This window comes from Mus caroli, unplaced genomic scaffold (genome assembly GCF_978045245.1).
Source record: "Mus caroli unplaced genomic scaffold, Mus_caroli_1 scaffold_3, whole genome shotgun sequence".
In the NCBI taxonomy this organism is placed as follows: Eukaryota; Metazoa; Chordata; class Mammalia; order Rodentia; family Muridae; genus Mus; species Mus caroli.
The window spans coordinates 50,308,900-50,334,060 of NW_028227258.1; the positions used below are offsets into that span (position 1 = coordinate 50,308,900).

General features: G+C 38.8%; 1 protein-coding gene across 3 annotated transcripts in view; it reads right to left on the reverse strand.

Annotated features, from left to right (window-relative positions):
* Positions 1 to 1,013: 1,013 nt before the first annotated feature.
* Positions 1,014 to 25,161, reverse strand: part of Vav3 (vav guanine nucleotide exchange factor 3) — a 335,454-nt gene continuing 311,306 nt past the window's right edge. Inside the window, exons 25-28 of one of the 3 annotated variants that reach the window (XM_021157266.3) lie at positions 21,411 to 21,540; positions 6,050 to 6,133; positions 3,856 to 4,007; positions 1,014 to 3,158 (exon numbers count right to left, since the gene is read on the reverse strand). In XM_021157266.3, coding sequence (XP_021012925.1) covers positions 3,117 to 3,158; positions 3,856 to 4,007; positions 6,050 to 6,133; positions 21,411 to 21,540 — 408 coding nt within the window. In that variant the 3' untranslated portion in view covers positions 1,014 to 3,116. Of the gene's footprint in view, positions 3,159 to 3,855; positions 4,008 to 4,664; positions 6,134 to 21,410; positions 21,541 to 25,161 lie in introns of those variants that run through there. The other 2 variants (XM_021157267.3, XM_085835571.1) reach the window with 2 other exon arrangements.

Genomic DNA, 25,161 nt, shown 5'->3' on the forward strand with positions numbered 1-25,161 from the left:
GAAGAGACCAAGATTACTTTTGAATACCTACTATGCACCAGGATTCATACAAATAGCATTTTTCATATGCCATCTTCATCTTCAGCTCTCATGTAATTATCAGTTACCATAAATAAAGAAACATTTACTCTGGAGAGTCAGTGGCAGAACTAGGGTTTAAACCCAGATCTAATTGATACAGAAATTCTGTCTTCTTGGGACATCAATTGATTCAATTCCCTTCTCAGAGGGATTCATTTAGAATCCACAAACTTTCCACTTCAATCTAATAAATGAGTCTGAATTATGTTTAGGGAATTAAAAAGTTAAACAGTAACTATCTAATTGTCTGCTTGATAATGACAGTGATGATGATGACCAAACTTGGTTTTAGGGACTAGGAGGAGCAGGATAATTCTGAATTCTGTACACACTTTCAGCTATGTATATCATTATTTACTTATTAAATAGCTATTTCTTGGCAATGTGAGCTTCAAAACACTCTTTAATTTTTTTCCCTTATAAAGTGTGACAAGAATTGGGTAGTGATTATTCTGGCAACAGCCAGATGACCCATGTCATGTCATCTGCTTACCAGCCATGTGACATCTGGAATGTTGTAACCTAATAATATGCCTCAGTTTCCACATGTGAAAATAGAGATGATGCAGGAACATGAGGTAGCTTTAACTGCACACAAAGGCTTTAGGACACCATGTAGCACCTCATTAGCATATGGCAAATGCAGAGTTTAGCTTATGGTTCCTGGCTCATAATTTTGATAGCAATTCTAAACTAACCCCAACTAAAATCAGGGTTAGTACTCCTTAGCTAATTATGAGGTTGGTATATATGGTATAAGACCATTCAAAGATAAAAATCTTCAGCCCTCGAGAAATCATAGACTGCACAGAATGCAGAGCCCTTGGGTTCTATCCCTCGGACCACACATGTTAGTGTGAGCATGAAAGCGCGTGCGCGCGCGCGCACACACACACACACACACACACATAAATAAAAAGAAATACTCTCAATGCAAGTAGTAACTATTTTATTGACATATTTACAAAATATTACAAAGTAAAATGCCATTCTAACTCACCATATGACACAAGGGCTACAGACAGGCAAGACAAAGTCTATGGAAAACATTTATGTCTGTCTTTGGTATTAGAAATCTACACAGATCATGGCATTTAAAATCTCCAATATAAAGTATTAAATGTAGACAAAGTTGTCATTGGTAATGTCATGAAAAGAGGCTCTGTATCCTCTGCTATGAAACTCTGAGGCCAATGAAATGCAACAGGAAGACCACATACCATTTGTGAGGCAGGGAGTCTATTGACTGAAATAAACAATACATGCTACAATACTGTACACAGGAGTGTTACAATCTGTGGGAAGCTGTACTCTCCATAGCAACACTTGCTGGCACGAACAGACAAAACATCCCCAAGACACAGATAAGACCTTATAGGTAGGAATCCATTCCAAGAGTAGACCTTGCCAGCACAAGTTGACTCTACAGACATTTTATAAAATACATTTTCCTGACCATTTACACATATACAAAAGCTCAATTGTTCTAAAACACAATCACAGTTTACATAATTCTGAGGTAAAGGTCTTGAGTCTATTTAAATGAGAAGTCCTAGCCCGCATGGGGTCTCTTCCAGGGAGATGTGTCCAGCAAACAGGTTCTGGTACTCCTGTGAGATGGGAGAGAACAGGTTGTCTCAGCCCTTACATGTAAGAGGTGACCAAAATAGTCTGGTAGAAGAGAAGCTTCTAGATCACTTGTAAGATAAAAATACATCTATTTTTTTTCCCAAGAAGAAACATTTTCAGAAGCTTGTCAGAACACAGCTACTGCTACCAAAGAAACACTCCACCATGGAAGGGCCGAGTTGTCAGCCTCAGCTAGGGACCCCATGCATCTCAGGAGGAAGATACTGAAGACTCCTCATGGAACACAGTGAAAGCTTAGAGAAAGAAACATGCTGCAAGGTGGATCTTCCTACTGATTAAGACATAGCTAGAAAGGCATCAGAAGGGCCAACAGAGGAGGCAGGAGAATATGGACATCAGGTGCCCTTCCATCCGTCTCAGAAAGAAATGAAGGATTCGGGCTGCCTTTCTTCCCAAATCCTCAATAAAGCTCTTTTGTGCTACTATTAAAAAAAAAAAAGATTGTAAATCAGCAATCTGCCCGGGTCCTTCTAGAGAGAAGGAAAAGGCTTGTGTTAATAGCTATTGCAGCTATACAGTGATGTCCTGTGGATTGATTACAGCGCTTGGTCTGTCTCTGTAAACACCTCTACCTCTCTGGGATTCCTGACAACTAAGCATGATCTGCCCGGCCATGATTCCCTTTGTCAAGCACGACATTTCCAAAACACTCCACGAAATCACGAAAGCTGTGAAGCTTTAACACAAAGACACCTCCTTTCATGTGCTTCTCTTTTTCTTCTTCATAAAGAAGTGTGGAAATATAATCAGGACATCAAATGAATAATTAAAACCCTCTCTGTAATTTATCACTTATGATGCAAACCTGAGCATGAGCCTCTTTTATGTTATCATGAGTAACATCTGGGGATAAAAGGGTTTGTCAGGCAGTGAGTCACCTGTTGAACAATTTAAGACGAGAAATGCTGGATCTTTCCAGCAAGCTGGATCTTTCCCATATGGCAGACTCTACTTTTTCTTCATGCTGGGAAAAAGCAAAATTAAACTTCTGTTTCTTTGTATCATCAAAAACTGTGAGAGCAAAGCAAATATGCAAAAAGCATTTCCTAATGGCTGGATCCATGGTGTCTGGTCCAATGAAGTAAGAGAAAGCTGAACTGATGGGTTTTCAGGACTCTTTGGGGGTAGAAAAGCCATTGGTTTTGCCCTGGTTCCTGACAATGACAGACTGGCAGGCTGTTTCTTGCACTGCTCTAGGCGAGCCATTAATCTGTCAGTACCAGCATCTTTAGAAATCCCAGCATTAAGACTTAGGAAGAGAAAAAAAAGGGTGTTGAACAGCCAAGAATGCTGCTTTTTAAACACTTCAGTTAACTCAATGTCGTGCAGGCTTCTGCTTATGTTGTCTTTGAGATTTTAGTGCAGGATCAACACTGGATAGGACTTTATTCATCTTCTTCCACATATGTGGATGGAAACCAGCCCACCTATGGAAGATAAGGAATGGACATATCAACACCTCTACTGCTTCAAAGGATTCTATAGACAGAGAATTCCTCTTTTTTCCTAATACTCTAATTATGCTGGGGTTTTATGCCCACTGTAAGAAGACTGCCTTAACAGCTAGGATAGGCCTCATAGAGATAGTGATAGCAACTAAGTAATAAAAGGAGCTTAAGCCAGGCTCAAATCCATCCACTAGCTCACAAATGAATATATACACAGGGGCAATACTGGGCTCACCATCATGATTCTCATCTCTTTTGTAGCACAGGATGTAGATAAAAAGCAGAGGTACTCTATCCCAGTCTTTCTAAGGATGTAGATGAAAAGCAGAGGTACTCTATCCCAGTCTTTCTAAGGATGTAGATGAAAAGCAGAGGTACTCTATCCCAGTCTTTCTAAGTGGGACTGGGAGCTTTTGGAAATGCTTGTGCTTATATAAACTGCATGCCCTGGTGCTTAGCTACTGGGAAAAAATCTGAAATGCTCCCCAACTCTTCTGATGTGCCAGTCAACTCTTGGCCCCCACTGTATTGACTAAATCCATTTTGAATAGTAATGCATGCCTCCAGCCCCTTGCAGCCAGACCGCTGAAAGGACAAGTCTACAACGTGATAGTTGCCAGTGACTGTCCAGCCCTCTCATTCACAAAGAACTGGGACAATCAAAGGGACGACTCACCCTGCCATTTACTTCCCCTCTCCACCAGCCATTTGCACTCATCTTCGTGTAAATCTTCACCATGTCTCCTTTCAATAGGGAGAGCTCCCGCATATCTCTTGCACAGAAGTCATACCGAGCGATTGCAATGCCCAGTACTTTGGGACTCAACACTGTAAAAGAACAACGCAGAGGTGGAGTCAGTGTAAAGTTGTGATGCATCCAGCCATCAGAGCCTAATTAGACCATTGCCATTGGTGCTATCAAATGCAGAGCTGTGACTTCCTTATGGATTGGTGACAATGTCAATGGGAGTTTGAAAGCAGCGCAGTTGCTGTTTCAACCCAGTCAGGTGTGATCAAGTTCATTCCAGACAGTTAAATCACCACTGTCCTGCTTTGGACTCTCTGCAAAAAGCTTCTGTCAAGCCAAAGCCAAACTAAAATGACTATGTGAATGAATGAGGTACCTTTAACATAAACTTACAACTGAGGGCACTATATTCTGTTTCTCAATAGAACCTCTGCGGTGAAGCTTTCTGGTTTTCATCTGGCAACTTCCTTGGCTAAATTCTGAGCAACTCAATTCTGAGCTCTGATAAAGTATGGGACATTAATCTCATCATTTCTAAGTAAGTGACACCGCTCCCCCAGCCAAGCAGTCTATGTCTAAACCATCTAGGGATCAACTCAGTTTTTAATCTCATATACAACTTTGTATATGTGAAGACATGAGTTTTCACTGACAGAACACAGGAACTTCTTCTTTTCATTAAAATCCTGATTTGCAGTCAATCTTTACTGCAATGTCTAACCAAAATCCAGGCGCAAAGGTCCCATTGCTCTGCCTGGCTTTCTGTTTGTTTAATATCCCTGGTGGCAGGCGAGGAGCCAGCCCTGTCTGAAAGGGAAACTCCGTTCAGGCTGTGTATGTTTGTTTGTTGGTCTCTGGTGCTTCATAACAGACTTTTTAGTAACTTCTCCACCTGTTGCTCTGTGGGGGTCATAAAGTGTTTTCAATTATATGTGCTATGATTCTGAGAATAGCCCCCCTGAGACTGGTGGGACTTTATAAATCTCAAATGGTAAAGGAACTTAAGTGTAAGAAAAAGCAACAAATGGAACCACCATCCATCTGTATTATAGCAGTTCCCAGTGCCCAGGTAGCTCATAATGACCCATGCTACCTGGGAACAGTCCATCCCCTTGGCAACAGGGACCTCAGGCCTATCATTCATGGCTTTATAATGACAGCCTTTTGTAAAGTCTCTGGGTGTCCATCATAAGATAAACGAATGGCAATACTGTAGATTTCAGAACTGTAAAGGGAGTAAAAATAGGTCATTTTATTTTACCATTCAGGACACAAACCACTTTAATGGCTTCCTTCCTGAAAATGGTCCCATTGCCAAGGCACTGTTCTTAAAGTCAGTGCACATAAAAACACCCCTGTGATGGAGAAACCCAATTGTAGACTTGACTGTGTGACCTCGCTTAGGCCTCTCAACCCCTCTAGGCCACATTTTTCTCATCTATAAAATGAAAGGTTTGTACTAGCTGACTTCTAAGGTCTATTTCAGAATTCCATGTTCTATAGGGACTAACAGGTTAATTTTTAAAAAACCCACAGGAAAACGTACTTTATCTAGGCTCAGTGCCATATAAATAGTCATTTAACTCTCCAGGTAATGATAGAAATTCAGATCAAAATGCTGAGACTTTTGAAGAGCTATAGAAACGGTGGACCTGGATCCTCATTTTAAGAAATGCATACTGAATCTTATTCTTCTCTTTGGAGGGGAGGTTGAGATTTTGGGTCCTTTCTTCATGGAAATGCACAAAAACTGATCTTTCTCCACTATGACTTCTAGTCCTCAGAAAAGATGAAGAATTGTTCAGAGTAGTTCATCTTCCCTCACCCATCTCCTACCTCTCCGCACTGACACATTGTAAAATGCGAAATGTCACATTGAAATTTTATGGCATTAACACACACACACACACACACACACACACACACACACACACACACACGTGGAATGTCACAGCAAACGATGACTCTATGGCCAGGAAGAATGAATTGCATGGTGCTAATGGAACACTGGGGATCGTGTCTGAGGAGATGAGTTTACATGGGAAGCCATACACAGAAGCCAAAATACTGTATTTGCACACAGAAGCAAGTTGTATCGACACATAAAAGCAGAAAGCAGTACCTGACCAGAAAGGAGTGGAAGAAGGGGGAACAAAGCTGTAGTCTGGAGGAGTGACAAAAGAAAAGCCACAGAACAGAGGAGGGGCTTAGAGAAGGAAAGAAAAAGAAGCAAAAGAGCATTTAAGAGTTGGCACAAAAATATCTCTCAATACAATGACTTTGCTGTTTGTAATCACAAGAAAACTGTCACATCCAAGTTGGAATATCAAGCTGTGCTTCTTACCCACCATTCTCCTGTCACCATTTCTAAATGAGAAACACGCCAGACTTTTCCACTTTGATTGACATTAGTTCTGAGATTCAGAGCTGTCTGTCATTTATAGGCAAATAACAAACACACTCCATGTTGCCACCCAAGCCCTATCATCCAAGGATGGCCCGATTCCCATTTTGTTACAATAACAGGAAAGGGGATATATTCATATAAATATGTTCCTAATCAAAAGCAATATGAATAAGTAAGAGTTTACAAAAACAGTACTGCTAAGAGCTTATAGGGCTGTGTCCCTGAAACATAAGGAAACATGGAAACTCCAAGACATTTGTTAACTAAATTCAGACAATTTGTTAAGGCTCTCCCTTACTCACAGTCACGCATGCATTTCTCAGCTCACTTTCGATAGGGAAAGTCAAGTTGTAGAGAGATACAGCATAGATACTGGCAAGTGTACACTCTATTCTTTCACTCTATAGTTTCAATAATAAGACTTGACTGTACTCATTATCAAGTGAACTATTAGTTACTATTGCTCAATATGTTGAATATATCAATCACTTAAGACATTACAGTAAATAAGAGGAAGACATTGATGTTCTCTTTCTTTTGCATCTGAGAAACTCTGGATTCACATCTGACTTCATGGCCCTTATTCTTCATCTCAGCTGTACAGTCCTCGTCAATGAACACTGTGGTTCATATAACGCTAACATTAAGCCTACTGATTCTATGGTGCTGTTAACAACAGACAAGGAAGACCTGGGGTATAAACTTTATTCCAGTATTTAATCTTCCCTTCATTCATCTGGTAGAGGGTTGAGTTCAACCATGTTCAGCCAGAGGAAGGGTTCATTTCCTCATGTTGGTAAAGTATATATATATAATACATGTTGGTAATTTATATATATATATATATATATATATATATATATATATATATATATAGTATAGTGATGTCTTGACCAAAGCTATTAAAGCAAAAATATCACGAAGCATCTTCTTGGCTCTTTCCGTTTAACCCTTTATTCGAGATTGTTTTCTGGCATGTGAAAGTTGCCACTGTGCTCCATAAAAGGCAATCTCTTACCTTGGGAAAGACAGAGAATGTGCTCGAGGGAACATCAATTACTAAGATTTCACAGAGCACAGGTACCTGCTCTTCCATCCAGCTCTGAGCTCTGTCTGTTTTTATAGGATGGATAAATAAAGGTCTGATGAAGCCAACAGTGTTGGGTTTTCTGTCACTAGGATCCAGACTTAACCTAAAGCTCTATCCTCAAAGATGCAATAAAAATAGGCAAACAAACAGGGATGAGAATGTGTTTTTTCCATATGCCTCTTTTTTGACAGTTGTTTGATACTGCAAACCAGTATTGTTATCTCTAAGTGGATTCTCCAGGACCCTACCAGCAGCAGTGACCTACTAAGTATGTTATCTGACTCCAGCCAACCAAACTGGCCAAGGGAATTGTGAGCAATTCAGTTGTTCTTGAAACCATTGACTGTGAAGTCTTTGCACACAGAGGGATCCATGTCTGACTCTCTTTTGTCATGAGTGGCCTCACATTTTTTCCTATTCCATCTGCTTTCTCAGTTTTAAAAAAAAATACACTGCTACATGCCATCACAGCTAATTTTATAATATGACAAGTACATATTTACTACTGTGCAACAGAAATGACAAATTTCTCTCTCCTCTGCCCCTATGTGTTTGTGCATCTGTGTGTGTATGTCTCTGTGTGTGTGTGTGTGTGTGTGGTGAGGTATGGCTTTGTATGCATAGAAAAGACAGTTTTGTCTTGTTCTGTCACTCTCTACCTTACTTTCCTGAGATAGGGTCTCTCACTGAACCTGTAACTCAGGTGCCAATCAGCCAGCAAGGGCCCTTAGTCCTGCTATCTCTGTCCCCAACAGAGTCAGGTGTACATGGCTGGCTGCACAGGTTTTAAGGTAGGTTCTGGGAATCTGAGCTCAGGTCCTCATGTGCACAAAGCAAGAGCTCTTACCCACTGAGCAATCTCCCCAACCCCATGTCTTCATTTTCTTGGGGTTTTGATGTCCCATTGCCAGATAGAGGAGATGATATTTCTAATAAAGAAATTAGCCCATGACTAACCTCACTAATGACAAAACATCTGGTGTCAAGATTCCTAGATTCCTATCTTATGACTGCAAGAACTTAAATTAGAAGCCATGTTCTACGCGCTGTACTGACAGGTAACGGGATTTTCTTTAGTGGACTATTTTCTATTTGATGCCTCTCTGGTCTGATTTCATTTATTAAAAAAAAAAAAAAAGACTGCATCTCTTTTTAAAAAAAATCTAATGAAGGTAATGTAAGCCAAGAAACTGAAATATAACAAGAGATAGCTTATCTCTAAAGGGAAGAAATAAGAAATCAATGAATACAATTAAGTGCTACTTAAATAACTTCAATAGTACATAGATAAACTAGACATAAAACTGATCTACAATAAGAAAATCTAAAATTTCTAGTTATAAATAATGCTTTACCAAGGAATGTGAATCTACATCAACCAGTTCTGCATCTCCCATAGGACAGGCCCCATGCTATACAATGGCTACCATTCAACAGACCAGCATCTTAGCTACCCAGATTCTATTCTGTAGTTCTGTACATCTCCCCTTCCTATTAGCTCAGCTAATCATTCACTCACTTAACTGCTCAGAAAGAATTCCTAGAAAAAGCTGACAAAACATAAGGGGAAGAAAGTGAAATACACCCAAACGTTGTGCAGTGGCATTCCTGCAATAACGCACTCTTCTGAGATGCTGAGCAGCTATTAAACACCACGCGTCTCATAGCATTAACCATGCTGTTTGCCTGAGGAATCTTTTTAAAGTAAAAGGTTAATCATTTTCCTCTGCCACTGCATGGACATCTCTCCGCCAAGCAGTTTAAGGTTTGATCGGGATGATTTCCACTTCTCAGCGCACTGTGGAATGATTTATTGTTGCCATTCTTCCTATATGTCAATTTTCTTTGCCTCTGGGTCCTTGATCCTTTTGTGCAATAAAACAAACATCTGAATGTTCTGGCGCCTACTGAAGATAACATGCTAAGCTAGGAAAGTGAGTGCTCAACACTGGAGTGGGGCATCCAATAATACATCTTGTAGAGTGGTTTAAATTATAGAATGTGCTTCCCTCCACACTAAACCTATATACATCTTTCTCTATACACATACCCAGATACAAAATTTCTTCATTAAGTTTGTCCCATAAGGTGTTATTAAGACATCTTAGTGTCATCTTAGGTCACTGCACTGCCCTAGAACAGGATTAGGGAAAGCCCTGGAGAAGTGACACCCATGGAAGTGCTGATGGCAGTCATCTCCTGAACTGTCATTTCACTGCAGCACAGGCAACCTCCCCACTTACATTTATCTTTTTTTTTTTCTTTTCAGCTTCTAAGGCTGTCTCTCTGCCACTCATAGCAGTATACACGTACACAATATTAAATCAGGAACAATTCCCTTTCGGGGACACAATCATTGGCTAGGTACATGCTTCAGTTAAGGCCGAATTTCTTTCTTCAAATGCTTCTGGCTTTGCATCAGCATAGAGGAGACAGCCTTGCTCGGTGAGACCTCAGAGGCAAGTTATTTGACATGTGTATGATACCTAAGCCTTCCTGGGATACCACTCATGGAACATTGTTATCAAATAAATGGTTCACAGTGTAGTGGCAAAATGCTTCCAATTACAAAAGATGAAGAGTATAATAACACCACTTTTCAACTTTTCCATGTTAAGTAGACATTGAAATGCTAGCACTTTCTAGTAGAAAAAAAAATCTGTTAAATAAATTGGGCATGGAAGCCCTGGGCAGAGGTACACTAAGTGGTGAATCACGAGTAGATACTGTACAGTTCTGAGACTGGGAAGAAACAGCCACAGAACACAAACTATTTTAATTTAAAGGAAAAGCAAGCAAGCAAGCAAACAAACAAACAAGAACAAGCTAATAGGAAGACTAGAAAAAGTTCAAGTGACTTGATCTCTGAGAGCTGCACTAGAGCTGCTCTATAGAATCACAGTTTTCCTTGTTCAATCTATGAATGCTCGTGAGCAAGCCAACATGTATTCAGCTTATAGTAACAGTGAAGTTAGAAACAAAACTCAATTAATGCTTATCCTCAAGGGTCTGAGTTACCAACTCATGAACTATTTTTTGAACTAACACCTACTTACCCATTACTTATTTTACAGACATTTTCATTAAGTGTTTGTTAATTATTCCTCGTTAGTTGAAACATCATCTAACACTTTTTGTTTTAACCAGCACATGGATTCACATTAATTTATATGACAAAAAATTTTAGCTAGCATTGGGCCAGTGTATTTACCAAGACAGTGATCTGTACTTATTGGTACTTATCAAGTGTTCTGTACTTATTGGCCAAGAGGGTCTTCTGAAGCTCTGAATTCCTAAGTGAGATGCTTGATGAACTATCCTGGAAGTTTGATTTTGTTTTTAATGCCTAGATTGTGTACAGATGGCCTGACAGCAGAAAACATGCCGAGAATTAAATGAATGTTTAATTTAAATTTGTTATCCTTACCCTGATTTTATTTTAGAACACAGACATTGTTTCATAGATTTCCAAAAATATCCAAAGACCTATTATCAAATATCTGTTTCTTAACCACTCTCAAGGAAAACAACCCAAAATCTCTAGTTCAGTTGGTTGGTTATACATTTTAGATATTCGTTGCTAGGAAAAATAGGGATAATTTAGATTAGTTTCATTTAATTGAATGTTGACATCTGGTAAGCGAGCAAATCTTAGTGAACACAAAATTCAAAGACACAACAAAGAAAATCCATGTCTAGGATTATTAGAAGACTGAACAGTTGCTTAGTATGCAGTGGTTCACCATGATAACATATAGTTATTGATAAGGAAACATACAGTAAGTCACAAGGTCTTTCTGATTATTGAAAATTAAAACAGTTGATACTGCCTTGGGAATTCAGATCATTTATAGGCACATAGGTTGTGGGGATATGGATTTGATTCTAAATATGTGTTTTCTAAAACAAACAAACAAGCCTGTCTGATATTAATTAAATTGTTAAGGAACAAGGACTTCAGTAAGATCCTTAAGAAGATAAAACAAGCATGCAGAAATGCATTATTGAAGACACAGACTCACATGAAAGTTATACACAGATATGAAAAGATTCAACTTCTGAGTGAGAGTCTGTAACAGATGCCAGGCTTCACTGATGCCAGAAGACACAGTAAAACCCTCATGTCTCCTAGTGTTCTGACTCACAATCCTAATGTCATACTCAAGTCTTCTCTTCTTGTTCTATTTCACATCTCATATCTCACTTTTGACTAGATAATCTATAAAATCTGTCACCCTAATGACTCAATTTGGTCACTTTCACCTAGATGCTGAATGTACCTCCAAATGTGTCCTCATCTCTAGTTGTTTACCTAGGCCTTTCTTCCTATGGTATTCACAGACACCAGAACAATTCTGTTAAACTTAAAGTCAGACTCTCTCTCTCTTTTCTTTAAATCCTTCCAAAGGTGTTGCATTTTCTTCCAAAATCAAATGTAAAGCACTGCAGGATGCCACAGGGTCTGGCCTCACTTACATTTTGTACGTGTTTCCTAAAAGTTTTCCTCTTGTTCCTGTTTGGTTGACATTGCTGATATCACATATGTTTTTCCTGTGTACCATCGGTTCCCTCTCTTCTATTCCTGAATGCTTTCTGTGAATCCCACCCTGGCTTTCTCTAAACCCACAAACACAGATCATGGTCCCATGTAGCGAGAAGGAAAACAAGAGTTTATTGCAGGAACAACGTACAATTTAAATACCACTGGCTGACATTTGATTAAATTATGACAGTAATTAGGTAAGCAGAGAGAGAACAGAATGCCCTAAACCACCATTGTTCTCAAGAGCTCTTAAATCAGCACAAATGGTCTATATTCTCAGTGACTAATGTTACAGGTTTAGCAGCCTGTTCTACAGACAGATAGAGTGTGAAGATATTTATAGGAACTCATAATGATGAGAATCTCCTGGTCATATAAATGGCATTGCTAGAAAGGAGAACTTTAGGGCTGGTGTTTGGTGTTACCCTGGTCAAAAGTAGAATAAGAACTGAGAATCTATCTCTCTGCTTCACAGCTAAAAGGCCCCTACTTTTGCTCATCGTACAACCAGCCCAGTTAAAATCTCAAGCCATTCTCTAGCACGTTGAGCATCACTGCCTTGTTATGTTATTTTTCCAGATCACTTCTCAATTTCTAACACTATATAATTATTTTCCAACCCATTGTCTGCCTTTCCTACCAACACATAAACTCCACCAGGGCAGATGCTCATCTCATCTGTCCCACTCATTCCTCTAGATACCCAGCAATTTAGATAGTGCTTGCCCTGCAGCAGGGTCTTGATGAGGAGGGAATGGATGGATGGCTATGGAGGAAGATATTGGGCAGGATGTAATAACTAAATAAAAAATAAAATAGTTTTAAGTTAATTGAAGTCGGCAGAACTGTACTCTTTAAGAACACAGAGGGATAAAGGATAGGGGAAATTAATTGAAAATAGTGACATAGTTTTGTTTTGTTTGGTTTTGTTTGGTTTGGTTTGGTTTTTTGAGACAAGGTTTCTTTGTATAGCCCTGGATGTCTTGGAACTCACTTTGTACACAAGCTGGTCAACTCAGAAATCCTCCTGCCTCTGCCTCCCATATGCTGGGATTAAAGGTGTGCACCACCATGCCTGGCCCACTAGTTTTTTTTTTTTTTTTTTTGGTTTTTCGAGACAGGGTTTCTCTGTGTAGCCCTGGCTGTCCTGGAACTCACTTTGTAGACCAGGCTGGCCTTGAACTCAGAAATCCGCCTGCCTCTGCCTCCCAAGTGCTGGGATTAAAGGCGTGCGCCACCACGCCCGGCTAGTGTTGTTTTTATTATTGGATTTTGTATAGTTAGTTTTTATTTTTATTTTTTTGTTTTGCTTGTTTGTTCACAAATAGACCTACTATGAAGTCCTTGGTAGTGTGAAATTGATAATATAGACAAGTTTGACCTCAAACTTGGGGTCACAGTCCTCCAGCCTTGGCTTACTAAGTGCTGAGATTAGAAAAACACACTGCTATTTCCAGGGAAGAATGTTTTATGCACTGGGGATAGTGAGTAAAGAAGTCAAGTGATGTCAAAATGTACTGTGCAACGTTCCAACAAATCAGAATGTATTTAAGGAACAGCAGCTAGGATGATTAAATACCTGATAGTCACTCGTATGGTAAGAATTAGAATAAGTATTTAAAGTGGGGGAGGAAAAAGATATACAGTAAGGAAAATAAAACAAGCATACTTATGAAAAGGTTGTGATAGTTATCGTAAATACATAAATTAATTACTTTATAACATATTCTGGGGTTATTATAATAACAATGAACAATGAAATGTGTATTTAAGGAACAGCAGCTAGGATGATTAAATACCTGATAGTCACTCGTATGGTAAGAATTAGAATAAGTATTTAAAGTGGGGGAGGAAAAAGATATACAGTAAGGAAAATAAAACAAGCATACTTATGAAAAGGTTGTGATAGTTATCATAAATACATAAATTAATTACTTTATAACATATTCTGGGGTTATTATAATAACAATGTACAATGAAATGTGTGTGTATGTGTGCACAATGTGTTCTTGCCATAGTTAATTGAAAAAAATAGCTATAGTAGCTAAGCTGAGTGATATTTATAGCTAATGTAAGTAAAACCACTTAGTTTTGTTCAAGACATAAGGTGAATGTTTTGTGTGATAGTTAGAAATGAAGTCACCTCAGTGTTCAAAGACTGATGGCCACCTGCCAAGACTGTAATAAAAGATATTTATTTAAAAAGCTCCCTGTAGAGCTGATGAGGCGGGCAAGTTTGAGGTGCCTAGATCTTGGGAGAATTCTCACCCATTCATGCTTATTGTTAAGGCATTAGGGTGTATTGTGTAATACTTTATAGATGTGTGTACTACTGCATTAGCTGTAAATAGATAAATGCTGAATGCAGGAGGTTAGGAGGCAGGGGGGAGTGAATGCAGGAGGTTGGGAGTGGGGGTGGAGGAGGGAATGATCGAAATCAAAAAGGAACAAAAGGAAACCCTGGCTGACAGTGTCCTCACCGTCTGGATGCTGATAGGACAGAAGAGAGATGCAGAGTTAATGCTTGTCATGTGTACACTGAGAACTCAGCAGCAGAAGCAGTGTATCACTGGACTGTATCTGGCCAAAAAAGCTCTCAGCATTTTCTTGCACAGCTAGAACCATGATGGAATTTTTAGAAAGAAAAATGAAAATTTTCTCAATTCAGATAAATATGCACAGTTTCCCAGCAAGAATGACTAGACAAATATATCCTTGACTCAGGGCTGTCACATGATTGCTCTACGTTCAATATGAGATGACTACATGGATTAACTGCATCGGGGTCAATTTTCAATTTAGAAATAAGACTTCTAGGACTGGACATTGCTAAGATAAGAAGTGCTAAGAATGTAAAGTAAGTACTGCTTTTTGAGCCATGGAATATTAAAAAGATAGCTTTGTCTGAGGTTATCTAAATTTGTAGAAGTTAAGTTTAGAATCCCAGACACGATTACTAATGTCTGGAGCCATTATGCTCAGAACAAAAATGCCTTAGAGAAGCCAGTGAAGCTCTTAAAGTGTGTAAATAAAAAGAGGGTCCCAGCATGGCCTGGTCATAATGATGTACAGCTTTGGTTGACCAGTTGTCTAAGAACTGAATGCTCTATGGGCATCACAGATGGGTGAAGAGAAGAAGTATGAAAATATCAGGAGAATGTTACAATTAAGTTATCCCATAGTGCACACGATGGGAAAGCTGAGCTGAAGCCCAGGAAGCAGAAGCAATATGCCAAGGGAAAGCGGAATGGCTTCACCGGTGAATTAAAATTTGCCAAATAAAGCTAACACAAAATTTCACACTGGGCAACAGTGTGGGACACATGCAAGTAGTGACAGGAACAGCAGTAGTGGTTGCAGAAGCCAAAGCATCCAACACTGCCCACGTGCCAGACAGTCCTCTAAGTGCTTCACACCTACTGACTCTTTTAAGGCTTGGCATCAGAATTAAACATCAAGATGTAGTATTGTATGGTGAAATAAACTAGGGAGCTTTTGACAAATTATGTCTTTCCTCTAAGGGAATACATGAAACTTGCATCGGTCTGTGGAAACCCATTAACAGGGGCAACCTTTCATAGTGATTTTTTGCAGGGCTGAAAGGCTTATGGAATACACCACTGGAGACATTAATTTAATGTATATAGAACGGATTTGAGAATTTCCATTTTGTTAATTGGCACATTATTGAGTATTAGTCAGGATTCTCTGGTTCTCACATTCTATGCAGAGTATTTAAGGTAATGTTTCAGATAAATGGCTCAAGTGATGCTTGGAAACCTGCTTTGGTTCACAGTGCTTCCTCTCAAGAGCAGGGTGCATTTCATGCTGGCAAAGCTGTAACACGCTGAAAGTACTTCATTGATTTGAAGCCTGGTTCTCCCAGAATGCCTGACTGCATGCATCATTTGGCCTGTCGGCACCAATAATGTGAAGTCTCTCTCTTAGCCATTTGAAAAACAAAAAGTGAAATTAGTCTGGAAATTTTTAGAGAATAGTCAAAAAGCAACACTGCAAGATTATCATGGGTCTAACAGTCTTCCCATAGCCCACTTAAGGATCTTTCCAGTCTGACCCTGTGGAATATGACTTGACTTTAAAACTGAGAGGTCTTCGTAGATGTTATAGATCCCAAGTGAAGACCAACCATCTATAGTGGGCCTTAAATTCAACTCAACGGCTTTTCTAAGTGAAAAGATAAGGGCACACAGAGGGGAGAAATAAAGGTCCAGCAGGCTGGCATGTTACATCTACAGAGCAAACAATGCTGAGTATTGCTCAGCCCTCCGAAGGCTACAGACACATGGACACTATTTTGATTTTAGTCACCTGGCCTCAGTAACAGTAATTTCTGTTTTGTTTCATTTTTCAATTATTACGTGCTAACATTTATGACAGTTCTGGGAAAGTACAATGAAATAAACTAATATTAAGATTATCAGAATAAAATTAGATGTGAAACACAAAATGACCAGTGAAAAGATGACAAAAGACTGAGCATAAAGCCAAGTGGTGGTGGCACACACCTTTAATCCCATCACTTGGGAGGCAGAGGCAGGAGGATTTCTGAGTTCAAGGCCAGCCTGGTCTACAAAGTGAGTTCCAGGATAGCCAGGGCTATTCAGAGAAACATTGTCTCCAAAAAAACCAAAACCAAAACCAAAACCCAAAAAAAACAAAAACAAACAAAAAACAAAAAACAAATGACTGAGCATAAAATAAAGTAGTCATAAAATGAGAGTGGGTGGATATGTTCATTTTGACTTACAAGGGCAAAAATCTAAACTACATTAAGTGTATATTTCAGTAGTTTAAGTGAATATTATCCCTTACTGTATTAAAATATAACTAATTATAATATTAATATAACTAATTAATTAATGCTCTGGGATTGTCAGGTTACTTCAGGAATAAGACAGTGATAATATATAATATTGAGATTAATAAATATAAATGGCACTAACTTTATATAAAGTGTTTTACAATTTTGAAATTTACCATTTCACAAAGCTATCTTACCTCACATGATGCCACCCTCATATGGGCTATAATATCCCAAATGACATCTTTCAATAAGTCTTGCTCCTTGCCTACAGGATGAATAGCACCTCTATGACACATTAGCTTATACTCTTTGGCTTCAGAAGGCTTATGGAATTCTATGACCTTGTTTGTCTTTTGTGTGTTCCCATTCCCCAGTTTGTCCTATTTACTACTGTAGCTCCAGCATTAGCACAGTCTTGGTAAATGGTAAGTGTTAAATATTCACTGAGTAAAGGAATGAATAAGCAGATATAAGGAGATCACAACAAAACTTTAAATGTGAACCATCCAGTGTCCAAGTGCCCTACATGTCCCCAAATCAGAGGTCAGGCTCCTCTGTATCTAGAGTCGATAGAAAGAGGATGCTGCCACCTTCCTGTGATTCCTTTGGACTTGGCCAGCAGATAGGGTTATCTGCATATCAACCATTTTTTTAATTCTAAAATAATTCAGACTTAGGAAAGAGGCAAGAACAACACAAACAATTCTCACACACCTCATACGCAGTAGCCAAATATTAACACCTTATAACGTTTGCTTTGCCAGTCTATGCTTGTTTTAGAGCCATCTGAATACACACTGCAGACATAATCCATTTTTACTGTCAAACACTTCTGAATGTTTTTCCTACAAAGATATTCACTACTCTTTGATAGTACAACTATCAAAGGCAGAAAATTGTGCTGATACAACTTGGCTAGTTAGTCTATAGAATATATGCAAACTTCACGAACTTACCTACTCATGTCTTTTATTAGTAACATAAATAGTAGCACATACAAAATATCCATGTGTTGTTATATATACACTGTCTACCTATTAAGAACTCTATCCATGCTATGTAATGTTTAAGGTTTGAATTGGGTTCACAAATAGGAAATCCTGCACTTCTGCTAGTGTAATGATTCATCAGAATTATATTCTACCTCCTCTTCTCCTCTTCTCATGCATACAAAGAAATAAAGTTTGGATGTGATTTCTCAAGGAACACAGTACAATGTCCAATATCAATCCTCAGAAAGGAAAACTGAGGCTCAAACTGGCTAACTTGCCTAACAGAACAGACCTGAAAATAACCGAGTAGTCATTGTAGACTACAGAAAACAAAAGTGACTTTAGTGTCTTTCAAATAGGCATGTATAAAGGTAAATTTAAGCAACAAAAGGCAGAATGGTTAGGGCCACTTTACATAGTTATGTGATTCTTTTATATATCCACAGAATTTCTTCCACCAAACTATTGCAATTTCAATGGATGAAAACCAGTTCACTTTTACCCCTGAATTCTCTCTCCTCTCTTCTTTCCATCTCCTATCTACTCATTTTGGAAACATTCAATTTATTAAAGGGACATAAAAAATAGTGCCATCCTGACACCCTGATAGACAGTCCAGAGACAGCAGAAGATGACTTTATATCCTATAAAATGCTCTCTCCCTGATAATATGGACTTGTGTTTGATTCTAATCAGTATCTTTCTGCAAATTAACTTTCATCTGCACGCAATACTTTTGTCATACTCCTATCATATTTTGCAAACATCAAAAACTGAGCCAAGTCTTTCTTTTCTAATCACAAAAGGTGCCTACACGATTTACTTACACCTCCACTGTTACAAGTTACCCAGTTTCACCAGTGAAGCTCACGTCTCACCTCTGTGAAGAACACAAGACGGTTCTGCACTCTACCTTAGTTTCTCTGCATCCTGCATCTTTCTTTGGAAGTAATGAAATCTCAAGATCTCAGTCTGGTTCTTTATCTTAAGGCAATTCTGCTTGGTGAAAGCTATGTTTAGATATTCAGCAGCTATGAACCAGGGATGAAGACTAACTGTTCCCTCAAGCCATCATTGTGTACAGAAGATGCAGCATTTCTTGTTTCCCACCTCCTAGGAAGCACAGCATGTTTTTTTAAAAAATACATGTGGTGTTTTCATTAACGGTTAACCCTAAATCAAGGCTTAATATAAAGTCAGCAAGACAAACTTATGAATCATCAAAGCATAATACAGACTGTTATGAAAACCACAAATATAAACTTATTTATTCCTTTGAAATCTAGTGTGTGCTGTGTCAGAGTTAGCAGCACTGTTTGGGAGCCTTGTTGGAGGAATTAGGTCACTAGAGGTGAGCCTTCACTTGTATGGTCTGGCTCGACCTCATGTCAACTCTCTGATTCCTGTCAAGGTACTACTCAAGTCTCCCAGATCATCTGCTTCTATTCCTAGACTCTGCAGGGGGCCATATATCCTCAAACTGTAAGCCAAAATAAACCCTTCCTTTCTTAAATTGCTTCCTTCCATAGATTTGGTTATAGAAACAAGGAAAGCTAAGGTCACAGTGGGAAAATGACCTTGCTAAATTCTGGATATCACCCCTCGGTTCCCCACTCCTCCATAGGGCTCTGAAGAACCAAGGAAGCTCTTCAAATGTGATTCCACCTGCAGATGGCCTCTTCTGAAATTTCTGTTGTGCTCATCCACTCAAAAGACAGAGGAAAAGAAAAAAGGTTTAAACTTATGTTTACCTAAAAGGAGTTGTTGTGTAAAAAGAGGTCAGAAGTCACAGCTTGGATAGACTTTTAAGAAATTTGTAGGAGAACTTCTTTTAGGATAAACAGAGTTAAAGTTTCGAGCTGTGATGAAAGGATGGACCATCTAGAGACTGCCATATCCAGGGATCCATCCCATAATCCGCTTCCAAACGCTGACACCATTGCATACACTAACAAGATTTTGCTGAAAGGACCCAAATATAGCTGTCTCTTGTGAGACTATGCAGGGGCCTAGCAAACACAGGAGTGGATGCTCACAGTCAGCTATTGGATGTATCACAGGGCTCCCAATGGAGAAGCTAGAGAAAGTACCCAAGGAGCTAAAGGGATCTGCAACCCTATAGTTGGAACAACATGATGAACTAACCAGTACCCTGGAGCTCTTGTCTCTAGCTGCATATGTATCGAAAGATGGCCTAGTCGGCCATCACTGGAAAGAGAGGCCCATTGGACTTGCAAACTTTATATGCCCCAATATAGGGGAATGCCAGGGCCAAAAGAATGGGAATGGGTGGGTAGAGAAGTGGGGGGCGGTATGGGGGACTTTTGGGATAGCATTGGAAATGTAATTAAGAAAAATATGTAATAAAAAATATTAAAAATAAAAAAAAAGAATTGAAAAAAAAAAGAAATTTGTAGGAGAACTTCTTTTAGGATAAACATCCATTTTTAATGAGTCAAATACGGCCTGTGTGATAATCTAAGCTAATCAGAAAATCTTGAGCTAAAACATAGATAAACTTATGAAGATATTTAAGCATTTAAGATGAAATATGTTCTTGTTCATCTCACAGCATGAGTTCAGGACACACGTCAATGACCATAAGGGGAACATCCATGAAGCCTTACAAAAATTAACAGAAAACAACTCTCAGCTGAGGTGACAAATGGCTTCCATGTTGTTCTGAGGAACACTGAACTGTGCCGATGTTACAAACTTGAGCATTCCCCATCCCCCTTTAGTGTAAGGTTTTAAGGAAATAGATAAACTTCAAGTTATATTTCACTGGTGCGAATCTGTTTTGGAACGACTTCTTGAATTTCCAGCTGTCTGGTGGTATTAAATAAATTATTTCAGGATTCTAACAATGGTAAAATTGTTTTCACTTCTCCCTCAAAGCAGGTTTGTTTTTCTCTCATTATCATGTTCTCTGCATAGTTGGGTGTCTGAGAGGTATGCATAACATGAAATGGTCTGGCAGAGTTTATGATTTGAATTCGCTGACGCTATGATGCATTGGTAGTCTGTGTTTCTGTATGTCTGTGTGTCTGTATGTCTGTGTGTTTGTATATCTGTGTGTTTGCATGTCTGTGTGTTTGTATATCTGTGTGTTTGTAACCATCCTTTATGATTACTTAGGGTTGTGTACAGTTTTAAAAATGCTAACAAAAGACATTAATCCTTTCAAACTGCTGGGTTGAAAGAGGGACATTATTAGCTCTGGAATACTAGGTACACTGTCAGATCTCTGTTAGATACTATTCATGAAACAGCGTTACAGTTACAAATGTTATGTATAAATTAAAAAGAGCTTGGCTAACATAAAACCTAGGGAAAAGTACAAATCTTCACACGTTAATATATCACTTACATTTTGATGCCTGTTTTAACACAGATACAATTTTTAATTTATCACAAAAGCCCTGTAACTAGACAGTCATGAACCTTTTGGTCCTTCTGACTCTGCTTAGCTCCAGAAAAAAAAAAGTGTCTGCTCAATACATTAGCATATTAATTGGCCATATTTCAAACTTCAGAATGAAGACATTTAATGCTATTTTACTTCAAACCCCTTAAGTGACCAAATATATATATTTTAAAAATGTCTTCTCAATTACAATACTCACAGCTGTTGCCTGTTCTATTACCCCTCTGTCCAGCTGGCTGTTCTGGCTCCTTGTATGGAAACTGTAGCGTCGTATCTAAGGTCCTGAACCCTTCTTTGAGAGAATGGTGCTTGTAGTACTCCACAAGTTCCTTTAAGAGAGCAGATTAAAGAGAGGTCTTGTTATTTTTGTTCTCAAATAAACCCCTTAATACATAATTATATATGATACAAGGATAATCATTTTAAGCCTAACATTTCCAGATATATAAAAGTGTGAGTTAGAGATCTGCCTACTGTGTGGATGTACCTGACCCCTCCCCTCCCTGCAAGATGCTATCCTGGTTACTGGAGACTATTGTTCCTGTTGGTTCTTCTCTATTGTTCTTCAGGCATGCAGAACATCCTGTTTGTCTTCCGTCAGATGTGGTGCTGAAAAGAAGCCATGATAAACTTCGATCTCAGGGTAGTAATTATTGTCATTATTAGTGAGAGACGTGCCTTTCTGAAGGAAAACGAAAGGAACAGCTGTTTGCTTGACTATATAACAATTGCTACTTACCCCCATTTTGCTTTCAACTTGTCAGAAAAACAAACTTAATACTAAATGTACTCTTTCACACAAAAGGTTCATGAAGCTCTCAACACTGCTCAGCATCACACCCATTTTACACTGATGAAGGGTTAGTATATATACATCTTAGCCCTCAATGCCACCCAGCATTCACAAAGGGCAGCCAGGTAGTTCTTTCTAACTGCTGTTTAGAAATACTTTGTCTTAAACATCGCAAAGCCTCAGATAAACTTCTACCATATTCTAAACTGGATCTTCAGGAAAATCTTTTTCTGTATCATTAGTTGAGGACATTTAATGTTATTTTGCTTCAAATCCCTTAAGTGGTATCTTTAGTTTCCTATTCTACACATATCTGAACCCTTCTACCATGAACTGAAACAGAATAATTCATAATGAAAATGTTACCAGTAGCCTAATGTGGCAGATATGAAGTATCTGATAAATAGTTGAAATGAGCCGGGCGTGGTGGCGCACGCCTTTAATCCCAGCACTCGGGAGGCAGAGGCAGGCGGATTTCTGAGTTCGAGGCCAGCCTGGTCTACAAAGTGAGTTCCAGGACAGCCAGGGCTACACAGAGAAACCCTGTCTCGAAAAACCAAAAAAAAAAAAAATAGTTGAAATGAAAATAAAAAACAGATTACTTTAAACAAAGTAGTCACTGCTTTTGTCATAGCACCCTTAAAAAGTATGGAAGAGCAACTCTTCTTGAGACAGAAACATTGTCCATTGATCCAACACTAGTCAGTGGTTAAGTTCAAATTTCCTAAAAGAAATCAATTAGGCCAGAACTCACAACGTGGAAAGATATGATCATTAATGACTTATTTTTTTCGGTCTAAATCAGACACGCTGTGTACTGCTTTGCACTGGGAGTGCCAGGGATCAGAAAAATGCTGAAGCCAAGGTGCCCACCCTCCAGTGTTCTTACTACAAGTGGGAGAGTGAAGGTTATCAAACCTCGGGGCAAAAAGAACTTTCTTTAGTGTGTTCAACTGGGAAGCAAGAAGAGACAGCATGATGAAGGCGGCTTGGTTAAATCAAAGACCAGGTAAAAATCTCAATGGACAGCCATGGGGAAGAGATCATTTCAGGTGGGGGTATCCAGGGTTGAGACACAAAGGTGGCAAAGTGAAAATCCCAGTCTTGGACTGGGGAGATGGCTCAGCAGATAGGAGTGCTTGTTACAGAGCATGAGTGCAAAGACATGAGTTTACATGCAGCCACCCATGTAGGAGTCAGTTATAACCACATATGTGTCTATAACCCCACAACTATTGAGTGGAGGAGACAGCTGGCCACTAGCCTAGCTCCAGGGTCTGTGAGTGAATGGGATAGAGAGAAGGGGAGGCAATATTATCTAATATCTTGCTCTGGTCTCGACATATTTGTGTCTGTGCAAAGAGTGCATACATTTGAATATGCACACACACACACACATTCTGTCACATTAATAAACTGAAAGCAGTATGGTTTATCTAAATCACTGGATAAAGCAAATGAAGATTCTTTTTGTCAATTCCCACATTTGGAAAATGAGAGCCATAAAACATTTCACACAGCTCACAGATCTTCCTTGGACTCAGAGAACGAGCACGGGAGTGCTTGATGAAAAGAAGGTGCGTGGAATCTAACAACAAGAGGGGAAAAGAAAATGAAACAAAACACCAAATAGAACACTGTATCTTGGATATGGCTACCTATATGAGAATATGGCATTTGTAATATGCTGATTTTTTATATGATTTCATAAGAGTAGCTCAGAAGTTTAATTATGCTTAGTAAAAAATATGATCATTTTATTTTTTGATGATGAGATAAAAAGGTTAAGGAAAACTCCGTTTGCATGTGGCATCACTGATACCAGTGATACCAAGGAGTTGTTCCTTTAGCCTTGACACTTTAATTAAAATGTGCTATTTTCTTTGACAATATAAATGTAAATCTGAAATAAATTGTACAGTTCAATAGCTTTGAACTTCAGTTTAACTTTATGAGAGAGAATGTGAATTTTATAAATTATAAATCATTAGTAAGATTAATGTAAAGTTGGCTATAAACTATTGAATTATTGAACAGAAAAAAAAGTTTTGTTGATCATTTAATATTTTTACAGAAGGAAAAAAAGAGACTTTTCTAAGAACCAGGGTCAGGCAATTTAGTAAACTGCAGATGGTCTTTAATACCTGGCTAAGCATAGAACGCATTTGAGTTACATTTTTACAGTCTTAGGTGGCAAATCTTCCTAACAGGCTTCCGAGTAGAATTACGAGTGCCAGTGTGGATTGTTTCCAATTCATGGCTTTATGCTCTCTGTATTTTAGTCTAATCCACCCCTGCTTTAGCAGTCATTGACCTTCAGGTACAACAAGCAAATAAGATGACTCTAAACAAAAGAAATCTCTAAGCTTCCCTTATCTCAGCTGACACAGTGGTGTCAACAATCCAACCCTGAGAAATAATGAGTGTGGGCCAGTCATTCCAATTACCAAGGAAACAGGCACTGGAGATGGCTTACGAACAACATTTGGACATAGCTTGTCTGGCATACATGAAAATCAGAACAAAATTAATGCCTTGTAATCTGGAATCAGAAAGTCATTTAGGGTTGGAACTTAATGACTAAGAAAAACAAAGGCTTTGATTAACCAAGCTATTGAAACCCAAGGGAAGGAGTTCTGGTCCCAAGCATCAAATTCAGTCTTCTCTATGAGACACCAGCTAATTTAAAATAAGCTTTTAGAGTCTGTGTGTGCTTAGAATCCTTTCTGATAGAAAATCTATTCCAAGCTATAAGGTGATTCATATGCAGAACATAATGTAATGTGGATGGTGAGATTAGTGAGATGATGAACTACTCCTAAGAAATGGCGCAGGTCTACACACTCGCACTTACTGAGATGGGAACTGTGCTACATAACACACCACAATAAACTGTGTCTGCTAGAGGTCGTACGACCTTTATTTGTTTTAAAGACACATCCTACATCTTGGAACCTCCTCTCCTCTTCCAAAGAAGTATGTTACCATAATACGAACCACCTCTTCTTGGCAAGTATCCACACGGCATTTTCTCTCTTGGGTTTACAGGACACCACTGTCTTGAATTCTCTGGCATACATGTATTTGCTAAGTTGTAAGCTATTCTAGATCAATTGAGTCATTTTATTATGAAGTCTCTTAAAACTATAGTGATTGA